Raw genomic sequence first — 25,632 nt, 5'->3', positions numbered from 1 at the left:
CCTACGCTTCTCGTCGTAACCATGCCTTCGACTACCGAAGTGTCTTTCACATTTAGGATATGTTTGAGCCCGTCTGTTTAGGAATTAAGGGACGGCGGTTGCAATGAAACGGACTTCCAAAGGAATGTCGTTGGGGTCCCGGCTCATATGTACCACTGGCCTCCCCTGCTGCCCAAGAATGGTACAGTCCAGACTGCAGAGTGGGCGTGAGATTACGGAGCGAGCCTGGAAGCAACCAAATTAACAAACGAGGGGAGAGGAGAGGGGGATTCAGGAAAGAATAAATGCATTTTATTGAGCCATCTGTTCCAGCTAAAAAAAAAAAGTGGGGGAAGAGTATTGTGGCATCTTAAAGCCTAGAGATTTACTGTAACCATAATCCTTTCATGAACTAGATCCCACACTTAGATCTGGTGATGAGGACTCTATTCCACAAAGGCTTGTGTCACTCACTATAATTGTAAAATTAAAAAATTGTCCAGAGCACCTTAGAGACCAACTAAGTTTAAAAAGGGGCTTTCAAAAGGGGCTACCTACCTCACTATAATTCTGTTAGGTTCTGCCATAGGACTCTTTCCTTTGTTTTGCTGTAACAGACCAACATGTTTGCCAATCAGGATTACTTTTACGGAGTTAACGGGTCTTTACAACAGACATGCAGTACTTCCAACGGGCAAGGCTTTGCAGTCTATTTTGTCACAATAAAATACCACTATTGCTATTTTACAACTCTTTTACACTGTGATTGCTACTCTTCATATTTCACAGGTGGGGATCTGAGAAAGTTTGGCTTGCCAATTAAGTTTAGCATAACTGATCAAAGCAAATGAAATTTATAAAATGCAACAGAACCATTCATGACTTCACACTTTCAAAAAACAAAGAGACCATCAAGCCAAAGCAAGTACCGGTAGCTGGTGGGATCCCTCACTTGGTTCTCTCTCACAAAATCACAGAATTTGAAGAACCCCAAGGGTCTTGGAGTCCAACTGCCTGCAATTCACGAATCACAGCTGAGATGGACCCAAAAGCCTTTCCTCCAGATCTAAGATGGTTCATTGTGGTTACCATATCCTCCAACATTTCTCCGATGAAAATAGGGATGTCTCATTCCATAATGATAATTTTACTATTTATACCCCACACATCTTACTGGGTTGCCCCAGCGACTCTGGGCAGCTTCCAACATATATAATAACATAAAAAAAACATTAAACATTTTTTTTTAAAAAAAAACCTTCCCTATACAGGATTGCTTTCAGACGGCTTGGGGCTCGGATAACTCCATACCCTCCAACATTTCTCCAATGAAAATAGGGACATCTTAGGGGAAAGCAGGACATTCCGGGATCTAATCAGAAGTCAGGACGGCTTCTCTAAATCAGGGACATCCCTGGAAAATAGGGACACTTGGAGGGTCTGTCATAACTTCTCGCTTCTCCGGCAGCATGGCACCACCCCTTGGAATTTGCTACCCAAGGCAGCTGTCTCAGTCCGCCTCATGGAGGGGCCGGCTCTAGGCATCTTGCTTCAGACAGGGTACAGAGAACGCAGAAATTCTGGCTAGAAGCCTCAGACGGCCTCATGCGCCATGAATTTCTTGTATGATCCTACTAGGGTATGGTCACATAAATCTACCAAGCTGTTGGATCTCTTAAACACCTGTTTATGAGTTGGGGAAGCTATATCTGTCATGGGTGCTTTAATTGAGATTCCTGCATTGCAGTGGGTTGGACTAGATCCTTCCAACTCTACAATTCTATGATTATTTTTTTTAAAAAAATTATTACCAGTGACATTTATGCTACTGAAAATTTTTCCTAAATATTATTGTAGCAGTGGCCCAAATGCCCAATGCAACATTATCATTTTTAAATTTTAAAATTTTTATTATCAGCAGCCGCTTTACTCATCAAAAATCTGATTTCTCTGTTGCAAAATCTGTCATCTCTCTTCGCTCCCTTTTGACATTAGAAAACTTGTACAGTATAATATTCGCAAAGGATTCAGACTTGAAGGCTGCTTCCTTTCCACCTCACCCCCCCCCATTCTACTGCTGCGAAATGGTTCCTCCCGCTGAACTGCCGCTTTCTCTCTGTCTGCGTCCTTGAAACCGGTTCGATCTAGTTTAGAGGCCCGGCCTGTCGGCTTTTGAATGGCCTTCGGGCGTTGGCATGGTAACCGTGGAAATTAGGTCAGTGGCTCAGACAGAGAACATGGCTTCTTCGCCTTGCATGGCCATGGCATGAGTCAGACGAAATGAATCTGCCACAAACGCAGGATATTTTTCTCCCCCCCAGCCCCGCCCCACGTATTGTGCAGTAATTAATAAGAAATTAACGACCTGATCCGGCAGAAATGAACAGAAAGCTTCTTCCCAGCGAGGAAATGCAGTGCTAAGGAGAAAGATTTGCCAGTTATGCTTCTATTCCAGACACTGGGTTTCTGTTCCTGAAGGTGGCAAACCACCTATAAAATTTTGTTTCACCTCTTAACAGGCATTTCAAAAGTGAAAATAAAACACAACGATGTTACAGTTTTTTGTGGCTGTTTTTGTTTTTAAAAATAACATGACTGATGGGCATAATAACTTATTTGCAAGGCCCACTGAGTATTTATTGAATTTATGTCCTGCTGCCTTTCCTCTGGAGGGAGAAAGCATATCCACAATTCAAAAACCAAACAACTCCATTCTGAAACAGTTAAAACACCCCCAAAATGCTTAGATTAGACTTGCAAGTAAGTGTGCTCAGGGCTCCACTCTATGCTGAAAAGCTGCAGTACATTTCTGTGGTTAATGTTTATCAGAAAAGTAAGAAATACAGATCTCTTGTTGTGACTTTAAGTTCTGACTTGGGAAAGGAATAGGGCTTACTTTAAATGTATGGCAGGGAGAGCAAAGAAATGGGGGTTCTGGATTTACTTTCCTGTTGTTGAAAGTTGCCCCTGGGAACCAGAAGTGAAGGAAGAAAGGATCAAGTATAGTAGCATCATAGAATTGTAGAGATGGAAGGGACCACAAAGGCAGACTATCCAATGTCCTGCAATGCAGGAATCACAGCTAAAAATCCCTGACTACCCCAACCTCTGTTTAAAAACCTCCAGTAAAGGAGAGTTAACCATATCCTTAGGCAGTCTATTTCACTGAATGGATAAAAGGGAGAGAACAAAATAATAAATAAATAAATAAATAAATAAATATTTATACCCCGTCTATCTGGCTGGGTTTCTCCAGCCACTGGGCAGCTTCCAACAAAATATTAAAATACAATAATCTGTCAAACATTAAAAACTTCCCTAAACAGGGCTGCCTTCAGGTGTCTTCTAAAAGTCTGGTAGTTGTTTTTCTCTTTTGACATCTGGTGGGATGTCAAAATAAGCAAATTACCACTGAAATCGATAGTTCTCCTTAACTGATACATAATATTTGGACTGGTCATTACTTCCATTTATATACAGGTTTCATATTGGTTATTCAACTGTTATTCTATTGCTATATAGTTTTGGACTATACTATGTATTATTTAAGTGATGCATTTGTATTGTTTATTCCTCCCTCAACTGACACTTAATATTTGGACTGCTTTATTACATCTGTTTATATAAAGATTTTACATTGGTTGTTTATTTCACTGAGAAATAGTTTTGTACTTTCTTATTGAAATTTATATATATGTATTACATTACCAATTTATTATTATTCTCATTCATTGGCTTATGATTTCATTTTTCTGCATTTTTTTTTAATTCAGGGCTCTCCTCCCCTGCTTTATTATTCTGAGTAGAATCACCCAGCATGCAGAATAATGCACCAGGGAAGTACAGGAAAGGTTTCTGTCTCTTGGAAGGCTGAGCAAAAGCCATGACTGCACTGAGCATGCCCACCAATGAAATTTGGGTGGAATTTCCTGCTGTGTTCCGCAAGGGGGGACAGCTACCTACCCCACATGCTCAGTGCTGAAAGCTATTGGTTGGCACATGTGGCTCTGATTCTTCCAGGTCCTTCCATATTACTTCTTTTTTTCAGTGCTATTTTTCTAGAAAAAGAGGTGCTGGAAATCATCCTCAGCTGCTGAGAGAGGTTTGCAAGTTTTTGGTAGCCTCTTTCCATCATCGAAGACGCGGGTGGCGCTGTGGTCTAAACCACAGAGCCTAGGGCTTGCCGATCAGAAGGTCGGCGGTTTGAATTCCTGCAACGGGGTGAGCTCCTGTTGCTTGGTCCCTGCTCCTGCCCACCTAGCAGTTCAAAAGCATGTCAAAGTGCAAGTAGATAAATAGGTACCGCTCCGGCAGGAAGGTAAACGGTGTTTCCGTGCGCTGCTCTGGTTCGCCAGAAGCAGCTTAGTCATGCTGGCCACATGACCCGGAAGCTGTACGCCGGCTCCCTTGGCCAGTAAAGTGAGATGAGCGCCACAACCCGAGTTGTCCGCGACTGGACCTAATGGTCAGGGGTCCCTTTACCTTTACCTTTTCCATCATCAAAGCCAGACTGAGGCAGGTAAGCAGCTACTAATGAGTGGAGCAAAAAAAGTATTAGCAGTTTACTGTTCAGCGAAGACCAGGCTCAGATTTTGCAGGGCTCTTGGCCAAGGGTGGGAACCTTAGGCCTGGGGAACCGAATCATGCTGCCCTCCAGACCTTTTTGTCTGGCCCTTAGGTTTCCCCCGTTATAAGAATTCTAAAGTCCCAAATATAAAATAAACGTTCATAAATGTACAAGGCAAACACATACGTAAGTATATAAACCACATGTCTGAATAGTACAGGAGAGCAATGCTGAAGCCATGTTGACTCTCCCAAACCATATTCTGTTTAGGGGTACTCTCATTTTGATGCAAGAAAATAACCATTTTATATCTTCAATCGGGGAAAATATAGTGCTGTATATTCTGGCGTATAAGACCACTTTTAAATCCAGGAAAATCTTCTCAAAAGTCGGGGGTCGTCTTATACACCAGGTGGAGAATCTGCGGTTGAGTATATCTCAAACTCTATATTTTAACTGGAAAAGTTGGGGGTCGTCTTATACGCCCAGTCTTATACGCCAGAAAATACGGTAAATGGACCAAAAGTACAAAGAATATACATTATCTCATATAACACAGCTGACAGCTCACAGTAACTTCCACATTGCCACAAGGTTGTGTGCTTAACATTTTCCTGATTCCTCTGCATGCTGTTGGTGTCCATCAGTGGTGGTAACAACGAAACTGACCAATCAGTGTGCTAGATTCCAACTCCTACTTCACACATTAAACGCTCACTTCCATCTGAGACTCAGGATAAACTGTGACAGGAAATGAGGCTGCCATCGGAGGTAGCAACGGAACTGACAATTATTATTTTTCCCGTTTCTTCTCCTGTTAGATTCACAAAATGTTTAGGGGTATGTGTACCCCGATAAAAAAAAAGCACTGGACATGACCAAGCTAATATAGACATCGCTGAGACAGGAGTGCAAACATGCTGGGAATGTGGGTTTGGGAGAGCATATGATGCCCAAAATCTTCCTGACACAGCAAGAAAGATATCATTCAGGGATTTGGAGGCAGGGGTAGATAACTTGGTGCCTTCCAGATATAGAAGTCCAATGCCCATCAACCCCAGACAGTTCCTCATCCCTGCTGTAGTGAGTATTCTGTTAGAGCCCTTACAACAGATACAGGTAGATACCCAATATTTTCTCAAAAGGCATCAACCTCGCCACATCTGTTAATAAGTTCCATTCTTCATTTAACCCTTCCTACAGGCACCTGTAACCCCCATCTGCTTAAATGATTCGTGGTGTTGAAATGTCACCTTGATAGAATGGATACAAAAACTTATGAAATATGCAGAAATGGAGAAACTTACCAGAAGAATAAGAAATCAAGATAACAAACTCTTTATAAAAAAAATGGAAATGGTTTATTAAATATTAAATATTTAAATTGTAAACAGATTAAAACATTAGCAGGATTATTATAATAACCTGCAGATTTATAAGAGTATATATATTTACAGTAGATAATTAAATGAGTAAATTAAAATGAATTTGGATATGTAGAAGATAGGAAAAAAATAAATGTAAGGAACCACAGAAAGAGTTGAAAGGAAGTCAAATTCTGAAATGTTAAATGGATTGTAAAACTAATGAAACGTAGAAATTTGAGAAGAATAAAAAACTAAAAAGAAAGAAAAAAATGCCACCTTGATAATGCTTTATGCTGACCTTCCTTTGATATCAGGTAGAAGAGATACAGCATACGGTGGTACCTCAGTTTATGAACTTAATCCGTTACGGAAGTCTGTTCTTAAACCAAAGAGTTCTTAAACCAAGGTGTGCTTTCCCATAGAAAGTAATGGGAAATGGATTAATCCTTTCCAGGTGATGAAAAACAACCCCTAAAACAGCAATTTAACATGAATTTTACTATCTAACGAGACCACTGATCCATAAAATGAAGGCAATAATCAATGTACTGTACTATAAAATAAATAAGACAGTATTGTAGCTGATAAAAATAAAAATTATTATTTTTTCCTTACGTGCACCGATGATGATAGTCATTGTTTCATCCATTTCTGCAGCCATACAATCAACCAGTAGCTGAACTGGGTTCCACACAGTCACAAAAACAAGTCACAAAAATGAAGTAACAATCCACAGTTAACAAAATGAAAAAGCCACACAAACAAAAACACAAAAAAAGCAAAAATCAAAGCTCCAAATATCACCGCTGTGTTGCATGGGTGCTCGGGACTCAACAGCTGACAGACTCAACAGGAAGCCTCTGATTAGCAGCAGGGGAACTCAATTTACAGTAGGAACACACTCAACAGGAAACGGAACATGTTCAGCTTCCAAGGCAAAGTTCATAAACCAAAACACCTACTTCCGGTTACAGGTAGGTAGCCGTGTTGGTCTGCCATAGTCAAAACAAAACACTGTAAAATTAAAAATTCCTTCCAGTAGCACCTTAGAGACCAACTAAGTTTGTTCTTGGTATGAGCTTTCGTGTGCATGCACACTTCTTCAGATACTTCCGGGTTTGCAGCGTTCTTAATCCAAGTTATTCATAAACTAAGCTGTTCTTAAACCAAGGTACCACCGTATTTCAATTTCTCTGTCTCTTCCAACACACCACATTTGTATGTTCTTTTTCCTCATTTAAAGTTAGTACAGTAATAGCATGTTCTTGAGAGAGTTCTTCTTAAACCAGGTTCCAGTAAGAGTTGTTATAAAAGGGATGTTGATTTTGTTGCAGTTTCTCCCTCAACATAATGCTTAACCTGAAAATATTGAAAGGCAGATCGTTTGTGTGGGTTGATTTAATGGTAGATCTATACACTGAGTACTGTTTTAACTTAATGAGATTGATGGACCTGTGCAAAGGAGAAGAACTTCACAGCAGCCAAGGATTGCCAGGCAGGGCAATTCATTTAGCAGTTATGCCTAATAAAGGTTATTGAATTCATTTAGCATTCATTACCAAATTTACCTCACAGTAACATGAAAATATGCAGAATTCATCATGCGAAAGGCTGGGCTGGATGAATCCCATACCGGAATTAAGATTGCTGGAAAAAATATCAACAACCTCAGATATGCTGATGATACAACCTTAATGGCAGAAAGTGAGGAGGAATTAAAGAACCTTTTAATGAGGGTGAAAGAGGAAAGCGCAAAATATGGTCTGAAGCTCAACATCAAAAAAACTAAGATCGTGGCCACTGGTCCCATCACCTCCTGGCAAATAGAAGGGGAAGAAATGGAGGCGGTGAGAGATTTCACTTTCTTGGGTTCCATGATCACTGCAGATGGTGATAGCAGTCACGAAATTAGAAGACGCCTGCTTCTTGGGAGAAAAGCAATGACAAACCTAGACAGCATCTTAAAAAGCAAAGACATCACCTTGCCGACAAAGGTCCTTATAGTTAAAGCTATGGTTTTCCCAGTAGTAATGTACGGAAGTGAGAGCTGGACCATCAAGAAGGCTGATCGCCGAAGAATTGATGCTTTTGAATTATGGTGCTGGAGGAGACTCTTGAGAGTCCCATGGACTGCAAGAAGATCAAACCTATCTATTCTCAAGGAAATCAGCCCCGAGCGCTCACTAGGACAGATCCTGAAGCTGAGGCTCCAGTACTTTGGCCACCTCATGAGAAGAGAAGACTCCCTGGAAAAGACCCTGATGTTGGGAAAGATGGAGGGCACAAGGATGGAGGGCACAAGGACGACAGAGGATGAGATGGTTGGACAGTGTTCTCGAAGCTACTAACATGAGTTTGGCCAAACTGCGAGAGGCAGTGAAGGATAGGCGTGCCTGGCGTGCTCTGGTCCATGGGTCACGAAGAGTCGGGCACGACTGAACAACTGAACAACAACAAACATGAAAATATCACGTAATAAAAAATATTAAGAATTTAAAGTAAGAATCTATCTGGAAAGATTAAGGAACAGCAATAGCATTATTATTTTTTTTGGAAAGCTTCTTTCGAACAGCCAAGAGAGCGACACAAAAAGTTGAATTAGTTTAAAGGGACAGGTAGGTAGCCGTGTTGGTCTGCCATAGTAGCAACAGCAAAATGTGAAAATGCTATTGCGACTAGAAAATTCTTAGCCATCAGGCAAAAGTTACCTGCGATATTACTAGGTGCTTCCTGGCCTCTGGTGAGCAGATCTGGTTTGGCTTGAGGGAGGGAACCTTCACCCCCCATGGGAATTCCATTGTCTTGGCAACCAGCAAAGGGACTTTCAGTTGTCATGGCAACAAAGTAGTCCCAAGTCCTAGCAACTGTCCCCACCCTCCAATCTGGTAATAATAGCTTTTAAAACCACCACAGGTGTTGTCTGGATGTGGAGGAAACTGGATGTGAAGGCAATCTGGGATGCTAGGAATCTTGATCTTGCAAATCATTTAACATAGGTATGTATGTTCACGTAGGAACCAGTTTAGTTTGGGACCAGTGCGCTGAAGGAAGCAAGACTGATGTAAAATTGTGGTGATTTGTTCCCAGTTCTGGAAGGCAGAAAACAGTGAATGCGTAAAACCATTGTCTTCTCTGTCCTGTTTCCTGATAAGGCATGAATTAGGCTCCCCTGGTTACATTTGCTTCCCGTCTCTCTTACACTCACAACCTCCTTTCAGCCATGGCATCTCCTTAAGTGTTGGTGTTGACCTTTAGAGCCCTAAACGGCTTCAGTCCTGTATACCTGAAGAAGCATCTCCACTCCCATCGTTCAGCCCAGACACTGAGGTCCAGCTCTGAGGGTCTTCTGGCGGTTCCCTCACTGCAAGAACGAAGTTACAGGGAACCAAGCAGAGGGCCTTCTTGGTAGTGGCGTCCACCCTGTGGAACGCCCTCCCATCAGATGTCAAGGAAACAAACAAGTACCTGACGTTTAGAAGACATCTGAAGGCAGCCCTCTTTAGGGAAGTTTTTAATGACTGATGTTTTAATGTATTTTTAATCTTTGTTGAAAGCCGCCCAGAGTGGCTGGGGAAACTCAGCCAGATGGGCGGGGTATAAATTATTATTATTATTATTATTATTATTATTATTATTATTATTATTATTAAAGAATTTGATCCATTTTGAACTTTGTTGTGGGAAGGAAGGAAAATATCATTAATTCAAATTAGGTTATACTAACTCCTCACCAAGAAAATTACTCCAGGCAAAATAGTAAATGCCTCTGATCCAATTAGTGAAGTAATTTATTTCCCTTTTGTAATTACTCTCAGTGTAATATTTCTTTATTGCATTTTATTTATTTATTATGTTAACCTTTTACAAAAACACTCGGCACCAACACCCTCTGTGTTCCCAGCCTGTTGTGCGAGAATTGGCAGACCATCCCTTTTCCTTAACCCCTCACAGGTACACTCCCCAGTCCTAGGTGGGAGAGCGTTCCAGAGGGAATGCTACCACCAGGTGGCCTTCCACAACTCAGGCACCATCAGTGTGCTGGGCCCGGGGGTAATCCGAGGAACAAGGTCCAGGTCCGGTTCAGCAAGGAGTCAGTCCGACAGCCAAGGCAGAACACTGGGCAGGAAACCAGGCAGGATCTAGCTTGCAGCAATGTTGCTCCCACAACCTGGGGCGGGGTCCGAAAGCCTTTTACAGTATCTTTGTTGGGTCAACGGCCGGTCCTGCTCCCCCGGCGACTCACCTCCCTGTTTCGCCCGAAGGCGAGCACTCCTCCTGCGAGTTCTCAGGTCTCTCCATCTCTCAGACCTGAGTCTCTGCAGCTCGGGAGACGCCGGAGGGTTACTGGACCCAGGGGCAGCCTCAGCCTCCCCTGACCCAACCATTAGTGGAACAGCTGTAAGTAATGGCCCAGCTGAAGGCAACGAGGTAATCTCCGCATCTGGAGCCAGGACTCAGGCCCCTGACTCGACCCAGCTGGTGTTTGCTGCAGGGGAATCTGTGCAGACTGAGACTCTTCAGGATCAGGCCCCAGACTTGGTTCAGATGATGTCTGAGGCAGAGGATCCGGTGCAGACAGAGACTCCTCTGGTCCAAGCCCGAGTCCCAGGCCATCACAATCAGCAAGGCCTCCTCTGACAATCTCAGGGATCTGCTGGATGCATATAGAGAAAGGGTGGGGAATCTCACCCATGCAGTCAACCTTAGGGCACTTAGCAATGATGGGAGGAGCCAGATGCAGGAAGTGAGGGGTGTCAGAGAAGCAAAAAGGAAGTACTTTAATGGATACCATTTTCACATGTTTACTGTGAGCAGGGTCGGATTTAGGTTTGATGAGACCCTAAGCTACTGAAGGTAATGGGGCCCTTTATATGTCCAGCTGTCCTTTGTCAACAACAAATTGTCGCCGTTTTTGTGTGTTTTAATATATGCTATATGGTAATTTATGGACCTGACCTGATAGGTATCTAAAGCCATTTGCTGTATGTAGATTTTATTTTATTTGTTTTTTATCTTATATTTTGGAAATGTACATCCAGGGTTTTTCCCTTTAAATTTTTTTGGGGGCCCCAAGAGAGTGGGGCCCTAAACTATTAGCTTGCTTAGCTGTAAGCTGCATTCCAGCAACATGAAAACCAATGGCCCATGCACAAGCACAGCCCTTCATCCATGCAAGCAAGAGAGATCACTGCAGTCGAAGGCCTGGCAAAAGCAGTCGAAGGCCTGGCAAAAGCCACTGAGGAAGGGGTGGTGGAGGGTCAGTGAGGGGTCCAGGAGGGAGGGCAGCCTGGGGACAGGAGGGCCCGAGGTCCCCCATGCCTGATATAGTAGAAGGCAATCCTTTAGGTAAACTGGTTCTAATTTTCCTAATTTCCTCCCCAGAAACTTTCCTTGGTTTCCTACCAGCTGTGTGAGCCAGTGCCAAGGTGTAGAGGTTGCCCTCGGCTGTTGTGGTGGCCGCAATCCTTGTACGAAAGAATAGCTGATAACCAGTTCCACACCTTGATAACCAAGGCTTCCTCCTGTCCCGTTGCATCATGGATTCCGCCTCTTTCCAGTCTGAACAATCATTACATTCTCCTGATCAGCTCCCATCCAGAGGTGCAGATCCCAGGGAGCTGCCTCAGGTCCACCCAGAAGATGCAACCAAAAGACTTGGGAAGGAGCCAGACAAAAATAGCCAAGAACCACAGGGCCTGATGAGGCTCCGCCACCCCCTGAGAGCACTGGCCAAGGTAAGAGCAGATGTCTACTGTCAGTGTCTGGATCCTTTTGCCCCCCCAGTCGAACCGTGCTATTATCAAGTCAACTGGCCACAAGGAGTGCTACAGAGGTGGGCAAAGGAGAAGGAGGACAGGGAGAGAAATCTTTGCCTGGATGACTACCAAGACGCAGCCGTCAGGAGAAGCAACACATTGGACGAAGCCCCTGGGGAACAGCCGTCAGGGTATGGGGAGTTGGAGGCTAAGAAAAGCGACCCCTGGAGTACCAACCACTGAAATGAAATTCCGACACAGGTGCTTGGACAAGAAACAATCGTGATAATATTGCCTGGTGTGGCGAGTACATAGTAAAAAAAATTCTGGTTTCTGTATTGGCTCGTTCTAGTTTAGTCTTCTGGGATTCAGGGCAGACCTGTCAGAGTGGCTGGGTGTAGTGGGGTCTCAACAGAGAAATGCACAACCAGATACTGGACATGCCAGGCTAATCTCAAGTTTGATTGAGTTCCTTTGTTCTAAACATGTTTACACTGCACAGAATCTGCTTGAAAGCAGGCCTGGTGACATCTCAGAACCAGAAGAGGCTTAGCAGGATTTGGTGCCAGTGTCAGGCCTCAGGGCTCTGCGTGGCCCCTGCCTCATCCCTTTGTATAATCATGAAACTGATTCAGTCGGGTAAGTTGTGCAATTAAAGTTGCTTTGCAACTCTTGCACAACAAACACACTCTCCCCACCAAAAAATCTCAGGCTTTTTCTGATAAGTGAAATGTTTGTGATTAGGAGAAGGAAATGCAATGGAAAGAGTGGGACAGCATTTGCTTGATGCAACGTCCTGTAACTGCCCCACAGTCAAGTCAGAGTTGTTATAAGAATTCTAAGGTCCCAAATATAAAATAAATGTTCATAAATGTACAAGGCAAACACATACGTAATCACATGTCAGAAGTACAGGAGAGCAATCCTGAAGCCATTTTGACTCTCCCAAATTGACCTCAAATATTTCTCTGCAAGGAGGAAGGAAATGGGAAAGCCTTCCCATTGTCTTTTGCTTACCTGTCTTAAGTGCATATTTGTGCAGGAATACGGTGAGCCTGTGACGTGGTTTCAGGAATTAAAGTATTTGCACAACTTACCTGACTGAATCCATCAAAAAAGCAACAGGACAATCAGAAATGCTGTGCTCACATTCATAACAACTTGTCTTCAGTTGTGAGGAGACTAGCTTAGCTTCCAGATCTGCTTATCAGCCATTCATCCTGGTTTGTTTGCAGACAGGTTAGCCAACACTGGGTATCGAATGAGCACTCATCCATATTTATTTGTGAGGAGGTTAGATGGATTGTGAGGCTAGCAAATGTTTATCTCTCACTTTCTGGGGCATTTCCCCATCACTGCAAGAAATCTGATCTTTTGAGGGATTGGGTTTGTTCTACAAGAGGGGTCATTCCATATTAAATGATCCAATTTTCAGATAAGATTCAGTCACATGCCAGCAAATTCAGGCTGTGCAATTAAAGCTGAATCTCACCTGAAAATAGTCACAGGCTAGAAGTGCCCTGGGACGCGGGTGGCACTGTGGGTTAAACCACAGAGCCTAGGGCTTGACGATCAGAAGGTCGGCGGTTTGAATCCCCGCGACGGGGTGAGCTCCCATTGCTCAGTCCCTGCTCCTGCCAACCTAGCTGTTCAAAAGCACGTCAAAGTGCAAGTAGATAAATAGGTACCACTCTGGTGGGAAGGTAAATGGTGTTTCTGTGCGCTGCTCTGGTTCACAAGAAGCCGCTTAGTCATGCTGGCCACATGACCTGGAAGTTGCATGCCGGCTCCCTCGGCCAATAAGGCGAGATGAGCGCCGCAACCCCAGAGTTGTCTGCGACTAGACCTAATGGTCAGGGGTCCCTTTACCTTTAGAAGTGCCCTAGACTTCTCTCACCTCTCTCAGTGAAAGCTGGAGTTTTTAGGGGCCTCATAGATGCACCAAGGTCTGCACCAGAAACCAAATGCCACAATGTGCATCAGGAAATGCAACCAAGCAGAAGGCAGTGTCCCCACCCACATGGAATCAAGCATCCAAACATACAGCCAATGAAATTATAAAACACTTTTTCTTTATTAGTGCTGCTGGAAAAGGCAAACCCCCTGAGGACATTGGCTGAGGTGAGCCTTCGCTTTTCAGGGAATCCTCTTAAGGGATTCTGACATTGGACTTTTGGCTCTCAGAGCTCCATGGTGAATGTCAGGGTAGTATCAGCCATCTTTCTTTGGTAGTCTTCATTGAACCACTCATTCTGAGCCACCGTGAAGTGATTCTTCCAGTCCCCAACTGTCCCTATAAAAGAAACACAATCCACTCAGCGTAATGGGTAGAAGTTTTCAGCAGCACTGTCTGCTATTATGCCCCATAAATTACCAGGGTGGGTATATTCACAGCACTCAATGTCGTTAGGATGTAGCAGTAATCCCTCAATGAGAGATTTTGCAAGGGTGCGGGGGGATGTTAGAAGAAAGAGTCTCTATATGTTGGGGACTTGGATATCCTTCTTGCGTTTTCATGATTTGTGGTCACATGAGATACCACTTTCAATGCTGTGTGCCCCCGCAAACATTTTGCAGCGGTCACACTGCTTCATTTTCCACAACTGAAATCCTGCAACTTTTTATACCACAAATGTTCTGGTTCATTTTTGTTCCAGTTTTGCCTCACTATACCCCTCCAGACAGCAAACACGGCGTAGCATCACAGAACAATGAATAAATCCACCACCAATGAACATTAAAACACCAGTCTGGAGGGCCCTCTAAGGCAATGCCCATTTCCTTCAGGTGGCGTGACTTGTGGGATTTCAACGTTCTGCCTGTTGAGCATAGTTGGCACCATCCAAAATAAAGACGTTGAGGGAGAAGCCATACCTTTCCTCATGAATGGGGAAATGGACAGGTCCATGACCGAGAGGGGCACACCAGCCCGGTTAGCCATGGGGTTGTCCTTCATGACTTCGAAGGAAGTATGGCGGACAATCTTGTCCACCGTCGCCTCATCCAGTTGCTTCCCTATGAATTGCATCACCTTCTGGATCTCACGCTTTGGGTCCTGTGTGGAGATGGAGAAAGTGTGGCAGGGATTGGCCTGAGAAAAAGGATGCTGGGAAGGGGGTAGGGTGGCGCTGAGAACAGGAATGTTTAGGAGAAGTGCCTTGGTGTCCCAAGCAGACAGATCTGCTTGTAAATCTTTCGCAATCTGCCCATTTTTTTCAAACTGGCCAACATGGAGACCTCCCTCATAATAGTGTAAAAGCCAGAAGGAAACCACGTTAACAGCTTTTATTCCTTGTTCGCAGGGCTTATTGCTGTGGTCACTGTATTGTCCTCCCTCAAATGCAGTCCCCCTCAACTGTATTCTTGTCCTCCCTCAAATGCAGTCCCCCTCAACCTTGAGTCTTCCCATCACCCCTGGCCATAGGCCACACCGGCTGGTGGTGAAGGGGGACGGGTTATAGGCCACGGTGAAGGCTGCTGCAATGTCAAAGGGTACCTGGGACATGTGAGCAGTGTCTGCAGGATCAGGCCCAGAATCGCTAACATAGAAGGAGGAGGAGGAGGCAGGCAGACAAGATGGGAAACCAGGGTTGGAGACACAACACAGGATCTGTTAAAAACTTACAACAGGCACAGGCAAGCTCGGCCCTCCAGATGTTTTAAGACTACAATCCCCATCATCCCTGACCACTGGTCCTGTTAGCTAGGGATGATGGGAGTTGTAGTCCCAAAACATCTGGAGGGCTGAGTTTGCCTATGCCGGGCTTACAAAGTGGCAAATGAAAGTGGGGAAAGAGGACCAAGGATAGGCAGGCAAATATGTTTGTGGAGCTGTCCCACCCCCAACTTATTAGCAGCCTCTTCCTGCTTCCTTTTGGCAAAGAGATGAAGGAGAGGCGATGACAGAGCCGCCATCTGATTCTCACCAGCAATTCATTCTGAGTGTGGCGGATGGGACAGGCTTTTTGACACTTTCTCCCCTTTGCAGATTCACTCCACACCATCCCTGCACTATTGCCAGGGTGCAGAGCAGAGTCTGATCTCAGCAAGGGATGCTGCCCAGAAGGCCCCACCGCCTTCCTGATCTGCTCACCTTTTTTATGTCTTCATAGAAGAGGTAGAGCACACGGTGCGTGTCTTTTGCCTTCCACCAGCCTTTCACGTGATCGTACCACGGGCCCCAGCCCACTGGAAGACACAGAGTGGGGGCGATGAGGGGCACAGTGACAAATCCCCCAGCAGGAGCAAAAAACCACAATGCTACTGCTGCTAATATCACTAAAAGGTAAAGGTAAAGGGACCCCTGACCATCAGGTCCAGTCGTGTCCGACTCTGGGGTTGCGGCGCTCATCTCGCTTTATAGGCCAAGGGAGCCGGCGTTTGTCTGCAGACAGCTTCCGGGTCATGTGGCCAGCATGACTAAGCCGCTTCTGGCGAACCAGAGCAGCGCACGGAAACGCCGTTTACCTTCCCGCTGGAGCGGTCCCTATTTATCTACTTGCACTTTTGATGTGCTTTCGAACTGCTAGGTGGGCAGGAGCTGGGACCGAGCAACGGGAGCTCACCCCGTGGCAGGGATTCGAACCGCTGACCTTCTGATCAGCAAGCCCTAGACTCTGTGGTTTAACCCACAGCGCCACCTGGGTCCCCGCTAATATCACTACCAAATGCAATTTACAAACACTGTCACCAACTGCATCTGACCTTTTCCTTATTCTAACTTTCTCACACATGCAAAGTGTTGTCACTGCTAGAATAAAAAAGATTAGGAGGGAAGGGTGCGTTGTTTTTCATAGAATCATAGAGTTGGAAGAGACCACAAGGGCCATCCAGTCCAACCCCCTGCCAAGCAGGAAACGCCATCAAAGCATTCCTGACAGATGGCTGTCAAGCCTCCGCTTAAAGACCTCCAAAGAAGGAGACTCCACCACACTCCTTGGCAGCAAATTCCACTGCCGAACAGCTCTTACTGTCAGGAAGTTCTTCCTAATGTTTAGGTGGAATCTTCTTTCTTGTAGTTTGAATCCATTGCTCCGTGTCCGCTTCTCTGGAGCAGCAGAAAACAACCTTTCTCCCTCCTCTATATGACATCCTTTTATATATTTGAACATGGCGGCTATCATATCACCCCTTAACCTTCTCTTCTCCAGGCTAAACATACCCAGCTCCCTAAGCCATTCCTCATAAGGCATCGTTTCCAGGCCTTTGACCATTTTGGTTGCCCTCCTCTGGACACGTTCCAGCTTGTCAGTATCCTTCTTGAACTGTGATGCCCAGAACTGGACACGGTACTCCAGGTGAGGTCTGACCAGAGCGGAATAGCACTCACCTTTGCCTGCCATGAAAGTCTCAAAATATTCCTGCCATGTTCCGGGGGCAGGTACCACCTTGCTCATCCTTTGGAAATGGAAATAGGACACCATGCAGTCCTTGGCATTCCTTGCCACGTAAAGGAACTGATTGGGGAAGACAAACGGGAGACATTAATGCATTTAACTAGGAGATTCAGTCATTAACCAGCTTTTGCTCCAGGAAGCTCCAAGAAGACAGATCTAGGACACACCAGAGTATCCACTTTCAGCATCTCTACCCTTTCTCTCCTTCCCTTTGGTTGCACAAAGTTTAGACAAGACATTAGACAAGGGGTGCTTCCAAACTGAACGCCATCCAAAAATAACGACAGCCGTGTAAAGAAATATTCAGGTTGCATGATTATAGTTGTCTTGGAGGCAACACACTTTCCACAGACTTAAAGCAGCTCCCTAAAACTTGCCAAGAACTCAGGGAAGCGTTGTAACTTTTCCTAAACACGACCCCAGACTCCTCAGCTGGACACAGCGGCAAATAAAAGCCCTCCAAATGCTACGGGTTGCTTGCAGCTGTGATCAGTCTGCATCCCCGCAACTGTTTGATTTTTTGCAATAAGGAAAGTGAAGGGGAAATGTACTGGAAAGTGTGGGCTAGCACTTGCTTTGATGCAACATCATCTAACCTCCACAACAAGTCAGGATGAATGATTACTAAATCTATGTCTGCTAAGCCCGCCACAAAACTAATCAGGATGAATGGTCAATAAACAGGTCATCTGGAAGCACCAACATTCCGGTCTTCACAAATCATTTGTTCTGATTTGTTTGCAGGGAGTTTATACAACAGTGGCATCCATCCTGTTTTGTTTGCATGGTGGTTATACATTTCCCTGCTGATCATTCATTCATCCCAAACTTTGCAGTGTATATCCCCATCACTTTGCAAACTGCAAAAAGCACTTCAATCTATTTTAACTGCTGTCAGGGACTGGGCAGAGGAGGAGTGGGGGAAGGCCACCTCCCCATCCTGAACCTTCCAGGGAGGAGGAAGAGGAAGACAGTATAGATTTAACAACAGGGGGTTGAGGGAGGTTGCAGCTCAGAGGCAGATGGGGAGGGGGGAAAGTTGGGAAATCATGGAAGAGCCAGAGCAACACCTGGTTGACATGTAGTCGTTAGAAAGCATTCCAGACCCTCCATCACCCAGAACCGGGCGAGCCTTAAAAGTAGGAGAGCAAAGAGCTCAAAGACAGAGGGCACATCGCAGCACCCACAGAAGTGACGAATGAGGAAGTGGGAGAGACGGGGGTGGGCGGGGTGGAGATTCACTCGGGACAACGCCTTTATCCAAGAGGCTGGGTTCTATAGCCTCTCTCTGTAAAGACTGAAATGAAAAAGAAAACTCTTCCTTGTCTTTATACTTTCCTGGGCAACCAGCCAGGATCTGCTGACAGCACCCTGACAACTGCAGAGATCTAATGTTCTGGTATGTGTCTGAATCCCTCAAGCAGAATACAGACAGTCTGGAGCTGACCTTGCCTAGCAATGCAACAGCATCATATATCCTTGGACCATTCTCTTGCAAAGGTCACAAGAGGCTGAGATGCACCCCATGGAGTCCAGACACCTGTTTGCCACGTGGTGGCCGCTGAACCACATAGGACATGTGCAACTGTCCCACAACAAAAAGACTTTCATCGCATCCAGACAAACATCTGGAAATGGGAAGTAGCTGCTCTGGCAGTTGGGTTGAATCTGGTTTACAAGCCAAGTGGTAGAGAGTTGCCTAAGGGCCAAATTCGGGAAAAGGGAAACCTGTGCCCCCCCCAAGATGTTATCAGATCCCAACTCCCATCAGCCCCAGCCAATGTAGCCAACCATCAGGGATAATGGGAGTTGTAGTTCAACAACATCTGGAAGGCCCCAGATGTTGAAATTAATTATGCGAATGCAATTAATATGCACATTTTTTTAAAAAATGTAAAGAACAGGTGCTGAGGGTGCTGGAACCACAGGGGGTGGAAAGGGAGAGTTTAGCTCTCCATCCTTCACCATGGTCCCAATTAACATTGCCTCTGCAAAGCTATTTGCATCAGAAAGACATTTTTGTTGCAACATTGCAATGGAGAGGAGGAGGAGTCCTGCTTAGGGTTATCTCACAGCAGTTACTGATATTTTTATATTTTTAAAAGCATACATGCTGATTGCCTTCCTGAAATTAGCGTGGCACCTAGTTTAGCCTAGGATCTACCTCTCAGAATGAAGCAAAAGGTTGTCTCTTCCCAAAGTGTGAGGCCCCCTTTTCCATCCCTTACCTTGCAGTTCTGCTCCCAAAAGGACCGAGGGAGCAACTGCACGGGGAGATGGGTTTTCAGAGTCCGTGGAGAAGGCATCGCGTTTGCTTGATCAACCCCTGGTCAAAGAAGAATGAGGCATTAGTGGCGGAACAGGGATGGGAGATCATCTTGTCCCATTTTGGAGGGCAAAACACAGCGAAAAATGAATCCATTTCAAAATCCAAATCAAGTTACATGATTGGCCTTTCAGGGAGACATGGGGAAGGTAGGTTATGCTGAGAAACCCATTTTATGATGTTATAGGATTGAAGGGTTGGTTTGGAGGAAACCTATGGGTTCCAACGCAGCCTGTGGTTTTGTATCTACAATATGGCAGCCTTTTATAAGAGGGAACCTGCTGAACTGGTCAGAACGGTCTCTTTTTCAAAATAAGGGCCCTGGCCAAGTCTGTTAAGCATCCTATCTGCACATGCCTAGAGGTTGGCAAAGACCAGGTGTGTTGCCATAGAAACAACTGGAGATGCTTCTGGGAGGAGAAGAGTGGGCCTTTCCCCATCTCACCTGGCTGGATACCATGTCATCTTAGAAAGGAGGGGAGGGGAGGCCAGGGGGGCTAGTCTGGGGTGAGTTTTGCCTGGGCTGGAAGCTAGAGAAAGAAAGGGATAGAGGTTCCTTGGAAACCTAAAGGGGAGGCCAAGATCTGTTGGAGTGTTCCTGCTGTGAGCCTATGCTCAGGTTGCACACCTGTGGAAGTAAAGCCATATATCCTAAAGATGCCACAGTCTCGTGACCTTCATTCCAATGAAACTAAGTAAAAGCAGGCACTCCAGAAATCTCTCCCCGCCCAGAGATTGGGTTGGGCACCACAGGAATATGGATGGTGCGGTATTTGTCACCTGAGGGCTGGGGTGGCCGTGCCCACTCAATGAATGGGTGGCGATGATGCACAGGGGCCCGCTGGCATTTCTCCAGGTCACCTTCTTGTTGGATCATATCCACTATCTCTTGTATCCAGGTGGTACCTGGCATAATGCACAAAGAGAGAGAGAGAGAAGGAAAATCAGCACTCATATATTCAGGCCCAGTCTTTTGCCCAGGACCTCAGCTCTCTTGCCCTGTCTGCTATTTGAAACTTAAAATCCCCTTTCCCGTTTGGCTTACAGGGCTCCTGTGCATGCCGTATACAGCTCAGCACCTGTGTGACTTCAGCCACTAATGCATATCACTTTCCATCTATCACTATGAACTAGCAGGTGCAACGTTGTGGTTGTGGATCTGTGCCCAGAAAGTTTACAGTAATCAGTAGCGCAGCAAGCTAACTATTCTGCATATTTGCATATTTACCACTATGTGCCAACTTTGCACACTTTACAGTCATACCTCGGATTATGGCCGCTTCAGGTTGTGCGTTTTCGGGTTGCGCACCACGCCAAACCTGGAAGTACCGGAATGGGTTACTTCTGGGTTTCAGCGCTTGCGCAGAAGCACTAAATCACACTTTGTGCATGCACAGAAGCGCCAAGTTGCGACCCGCACATGCGCAAACGCAGCGCTGCGGGTTGCGAATGCTGCAGGTTGCAAACATGCCTCCCGCACGGATCACGTTTACAACCGAGCGTCCACTATATACTGCTTTTGCTAGCTGTAAGAAAGGGAGATACAGAGACCTTTAAATCCCTCTTTGCACACATGGTTTTAAGCACAGCATTCAAACTCACTAGGACTAAGAACTTGTTTTTTTTAATAATAATAAAAAAACACAAAAATGATGAACCTAGAGATTCTGAAAATAAAAAGAACAAACATTATTGCATGGACTGATCACCACCCGCAGAGCTGAATGTAATAATTGCCTACCTAGCAGAACCGAATATAGGACTTTGCTGGACTCATCCTGAGTTTTGTGCTCCTGAAACTCCCAAACTGGGTGCAGCTTTGTCCCTGAATTCTTACCTGCTTTGGGATATGTACAAATGAGCAGGTCATCTGGCTTTGCCTGGAAGTTCTGGATCCGGCCCCATTCCTGACAAGTAGCCTTTGCCAGGGGAATCCCGTCCACTTCGCCCAGCTCTGGGCGGCCCTCTGGTTGGGCATCCTTCCCTTGTCCTGTAGGCATTGCTCTCTGCTGGGGAAACAAGACGCAAGGAAAATACAGCGCCCTGCATTATTATGCGTCTCTGTCTTTGAGGGAACAGACCTTCCATGGTTGCCAACGTATGCGTTCGGTTTACGGTTGCCACCTCTCTCTTTGTTATATATATATCAGGACTCTTGAGCCTTTAACAACAACAGGCATGTACAACACAGCTGGATGTGGGTTTCCTCAGAAGGGCTTCAACACCTTTTTAATTTCTGCTTGCCAAAAGGTACAAGAGCCCTGCCAGAGAAAAAGGAAGGCAGGAAGGGAGGAGGATAATCACAGGCTCTGTGTACCCCCATTGGACCCACAGCCCCCCCCCCCAGATAGCCCTGCTCCCTCCACAACCTATTCCCCACCTTGGCCTTTCCCCACCTTTCCATCCACCAGGGTGCTGGGTATTATAGCTCTTTGAGGGGTAAACTACAGTTCCCAGTTTTCTTTTTTGGGTGGGTGTATTAAATGTGTGGTGTGTGTTGGAATGCCATGCATAGTAGGAGAGGATATATTGATTAAATATGATCCTTTCTCGCTCACACTTGTGAGTTAGTAGCAGAGTACATTCCCCAGAATATTGCAGGAAGCTAGTTGATAGATCCGTTGGACTCTCTTTACTTAAGCAATCCAATGTGGCTTGTCCAGATTGGGTTTGATCCTGGTAAATTCCCCCTTTATCCCCCCTAAAAAGAATAAAGACACAACAGTCTTCTTTTAAAAGTATAACTGGAAGTTTACTTACATTCAGTTCACAGTAGGTTCCCTGAAGGCAGGCTTTACCTTGAAGTTACAGAAAACAGAGTGGGTTCGTCCCATGTAGGGATATAAGCCCATGTCCTGCAGGCTGAGAGCCAGCAGACAGCAAAATACATCAGTATCGGAAGAAAGCAGCAAAAGAAAGGGAAGATGGCTGCATGACCAGCCCTTTTACAGGGTCTCACATGGTCACGCCCATCTACCTGGTCACATGCAGGGGGAGGATGCTCCAGACCAGGTGTGATAGGAAGTCCTCCTGGCTGCAGTAACATCCTGTGTCCGCTCAGGGCAAACAGGAAGTGTTGTACTTGACTGTTTATGTTACATCCCACAGCGTGTCTGCAGAAGAATCACTGTCTGTTGCATCTAGGTAGGCAGAGGCTGTGCATCACACAAATGGCTAGATCATATATTGTGCTCCCTCCCCCCCCCCAAAAAAAAACTTAAAATGTTATAGGTGCAGAAAAATGTAAAATGAACGGGGCGGGGAAGAAGGCTCAGGTGTGAGTTTGAAACACCCTAAAATCCCTCGCCCAAGCAGAGAGTGGACACCCATTTGGTGTTTAGCAGGAACCTCTTGAGACAGACCACTTACATTTAGATTGTACATCATGAGGTTTATATACTGCTTGATTGTAATGAAGCCCCAAAGCGGTTTGCAAAAAGAATTATAAGACAATCAAATCATCAGTAAAAAAAAACAACCAACCAATTCAGTTAAAAACAGTATTTTAAACATCCAACAATTAATTCAAACTGTAAGCTAAAAGCCAGCACATGTCTGGGTCATAGCTGTCAACCTTTCCCCCCCTTTTTTGTGGGAAATTCCCTTATTATAGCAGCGGGGAACAGCAGGGAGGGTTGACAGCTATGGTAGGTTTGCCTAAACAGAAATATTTTCACCGGGCACCAAAAAGAGTACAGGGAAACCAGGGAGCATTTCAAAGTGTGGCAGTGCTGCCACTGTAAAGTACCAACTCATTGCCAATTTTTTTACCTTTCGTCCTTGCAGAGTTGATGTTGAGCTTCAGAGACTTCCCTGTTAGCTCTTTCCCTGCAGCAGCCACAACTGGAAAGGAAACCGGGTCTGATTGGTTCGTAGTTGAAAAGCTTGGAAGGTCCCTCCCAGAAGAGGTGGATTATAAAAGCTTCTCCCTTCAAAGCTTTGTAGCGTGAAAGCTGCACAGTTAAACTTCCTAAGTCCTTTTGGGTTGTTTTCTTAACAATTTAACCAGGCGGTTAGCTGCCGTCTGACTCCAGCCTTGACAAAAGGGATTCTGCTCCTCAGAATTAAATAGGACCACTGCAGGTGACATCAGTTTTGCATTCCTGGAACTGTGAAGGATCACTGAGCTGGACTTATGCGGAGCACTGCCAGTAAGTTTGCTCTTCAAACCTTGGAGGAAGGGAGTTTGAATAGCTACATAAAGAAGCAAAAATGCTTCCCGTCCTCCAAGGGGGTGATGGAGGAAACTTGAGGAGGAAGTGGGAAAAGCTATTTTGGGAGGGAGGTTTGTTTGTTTTTTGGAGGGGAGGGGTATTTTCAGAGGAAAATGATTACGGTCTTTCCCACACCATGCCAGTCTTTTGCTGGAGATCACAGGGTGTTTTGGGGAGGGGGGTGTCTTTTGAGAGATCTCCTAGCAAGTAAGTACCATATATAGTTTGGTCTCAGGGGGACTAGAAGCACCCAAATTTCTCTTAAAACCAATGCATGATTTTTAGAATGCAAAATTCTTCCCCATATTGCCTGCTACTCTGGAAGGCTTGCTGTTCCTTTTTTGTTTGGAAGGTCTGGATCTGGCGCCAGTTCAACAGCAGTGGACTTAAGATGGGGAATTGGCGAGCGTTGGGGGGGTGGCACGGCGATGTCACCCGCCCTCACGGCTGACACCCGGTGCGGATCACACACCCGGCACCCGCCTTCCTCCACCAGTGCTCACAACTGCCTCATAGAGGCAATTTCTGCTGGGATGAGTGGCTGTGCTCACTCACTAGGCCTGGCCTCCTGAGCTGACTGTGCTTTATTGAATAAAGAGTTAATTTCATAGATGCTGAGTGATTTATTGCTGACCTGCTCCTGGCACCCGCTTCCGACAGCCACCAGCTCAGAAACGATTACAGCATGATTTTTGAACTGGATCATTTCAAAATGTTGAAACCCGCACCCCCACCCATCCCTGATGAACTGGCGCCTCTGCTGTGAGGTAGGTTAAGCTGAGAGAGATAACTAGGCCCAAGGTCACCCAGTGAGCTTCATGGCTGAAAGCAGGCATTTGAACCCGGGACTCCTCAGTCCTGGTCCAACGCTCTACCGCTGCACCGCCCTGGCTCTCTTGTTCTCACAGTGGCCAACCAGATGCCTAGAGGAAGCCCACAAGCAGGACATGAACACAACAGCGCTCTCTTAATCCTTGGCAATTCCCTGCATACTGCCTCCAACAGCAGAGGTGGACCCAGCTATCGTGGAAGTTGGAAAATGAGCTGTTTCCACCTCTGCAGCTCGACAGCACCCATCGCACACTTGGCGCCTTGAAGGGAAACATGTCTCTTGCTTACGCACAACAGAGGACTAGAGAGACTCAGTGATCTGAAGTGACAGGCCAGCATCAGGCAACACTGCGTTTACAGGCACAAAACCGCTTCAGAAATTTTTCAGAAGAAGCCCTGGTGAACTCATTGGGAGCTGCGGTCACACCCAGACTTGCCTGGTTCCTGTTAATTCCAGTGAAACTTGCCTGAAGAGCACTGAGTCCACAGGTCTGGTCTCTCTCTCTTTCTCTCTCTCTTTCCTTTCTCCCTCTTGCCCCCCCCCCTCCAAGCTTAAGCAGAAAATTCACATCATGGTAGGTCTCTGCCTCTGGGTGGAATTATTTGCCTCCTAAGACACCCTTTTCTTAATTTGCAGCCTATCACACACAAAATTTAGCGTCGCATACTCCTGTAACATCAGACTTGCTCAGTTCAGTCTGCCAACACCATTTAACAGAGATTTTAAAAGAGAAGGTGGCAAAAAGTCTCCCAGACGTAGCTACTTACATGGATCTGTCCAACAGCCAAGCGCTCTGGGGCTCCTGGAAATGGCAAGTGTGGCCTCAGCGGCTAATCCTTTTTACACTGAAACATACTGTAGGTCATATGATTGGCAGAACCCCAACCCAATCACCATTGCTAGCATCCAAGAGACTTCTCTTTCCACAACCTGTTTGAGCTTAATCCCGGTTCCAAAGTCCATCTGCTTAGTTTGATCAGTGATATGGTTATGAATTGTATCAAGAACCCCCTCTTGTTTGTTGCTGGGCAAACCTGCCTAGATCACCAATGATTTATAGCCATCTCTTTGCCTTTGACGCCTTTCTGCATTCAAACTGCACCTGCTGTTTCATCTAAAGCGGGGTGTTGTAGTTCTGTAGAAAGGCAGAGAAAGTTCTGTATGTAGGGGAAGGGGCAGAATCTCAAGATGGGCA

General features: G+C 45.6%; 1 protein-coding gene and 1 long non-coding RNA gene across 6 annotated transcripts; one reads left to right on the top strand and one right to left on the bottom strand.

Moving 5' to 3' along the window:
- The first annotated feature begins 8,812 nt into the window (after positions 1–8,812).
- LOC117058758 lies at positions 8,813–12,007 on the top strand. The gene is made up of 2 exons (XR_004427877.1): positions 8,813–8,909; positions 11,320–12,007. It is a non-coding gene; the product is annotated as an uncharacterized LOC117058758 (long non-coding RNA).
- Positions 12,008–13,719: 1,712 nt separating this feature from the next.
- On the bottom strand, positions 13,720–25,292 carry LOC117058993 (sulfotransferase 1C2-like). Of its 5 annotated transcripts, XM_033170428.1 has the most exons (9): positions 25,205–25,221; positions 23,163–23,234; positions 21,229–21,400; positions 20,172–20,297; positions 19,294–19,391; positions 16,999–17,125; positions 15,763–15,857; positions 14,544–14,724; positions 13,720–13,962 (listed from the first exon to the last, which is right to left on the bottom strand). In XM_033170428.1, the coding sequence occupies exons 3-9, from the start codon at positions 21,389–21,391 to the stop codon at positions 13,850–13,852; spliced, it is 903 nt and encodes a 300-aa protein (XP_033026319.1). In that variant the 5' UTR covers positions 21,392–21,400; positions 23,163–23,234; positions 25,205–25,221; the 3' UTR covers positions 13,720–13,849. The 5 variants fall into 5 exon arrangements, with proteins under 5 accessions (XP_033026319.1, XP_033026320.1, XP_033026323.1 ...); XM_033170429.1 differs by lacking the exon at positions 23,163–23,234 and having other exon boundaries at positions 25,205–25,292; XM_033170432.1 differs by lacking the exon at positions 23,163–23,234 and having other exon boundaries at positions 21,229–21,397; positions 25,205–25,271.
- Between the last annotated feature and the right edge of the window lie 340 nt (positions 25,293–25,632).

This window comes from Lacerta agilis, chromosome 14 (genome assembly GCF_009819535.1).
Source record: "Lacerta agilis isolate rLacAgi1 chromosome 14, rLacAgi1.pri, whole genome shotgun sequence".
Classification (NCBI taxonomy): Eukaryota; Metazoa; Chordata; class Lepidosauria; order Squamata; family Lacertidae; genus Lacerta; species Lacerta agilis.
Note: the sequence above shows the minus strand (reverse complement) of the source record. Positions and strands in the feature narration are given on the sequence as shown.

Excerpts from the sequence above, each read along its gene's own strand:
- LOC117058993 (XM_033170429.1), bottom strand. The coding sequence starts at position 21,391 with ATGCCTACAGGACAAGGGAAGGATGCCCAACCAGAGGGCCGCCCAGAG. Across the intron at positions 19,392-20,171 it reads ACGGCCACCCCAGCCCTCAG|GGGTTGATCAAGCAAACGCG; the intron begins GTGACAAATACC and ends TTCTTTGACCAG. Across the intron at positions 17,126-19,293 it reads TTTGGGAGCAGAACTGCAAG|TTCCTTTACGTGGCAAGGAA; the intron begins GTAAGGGATGGA and ends TTCCCCAATCAG.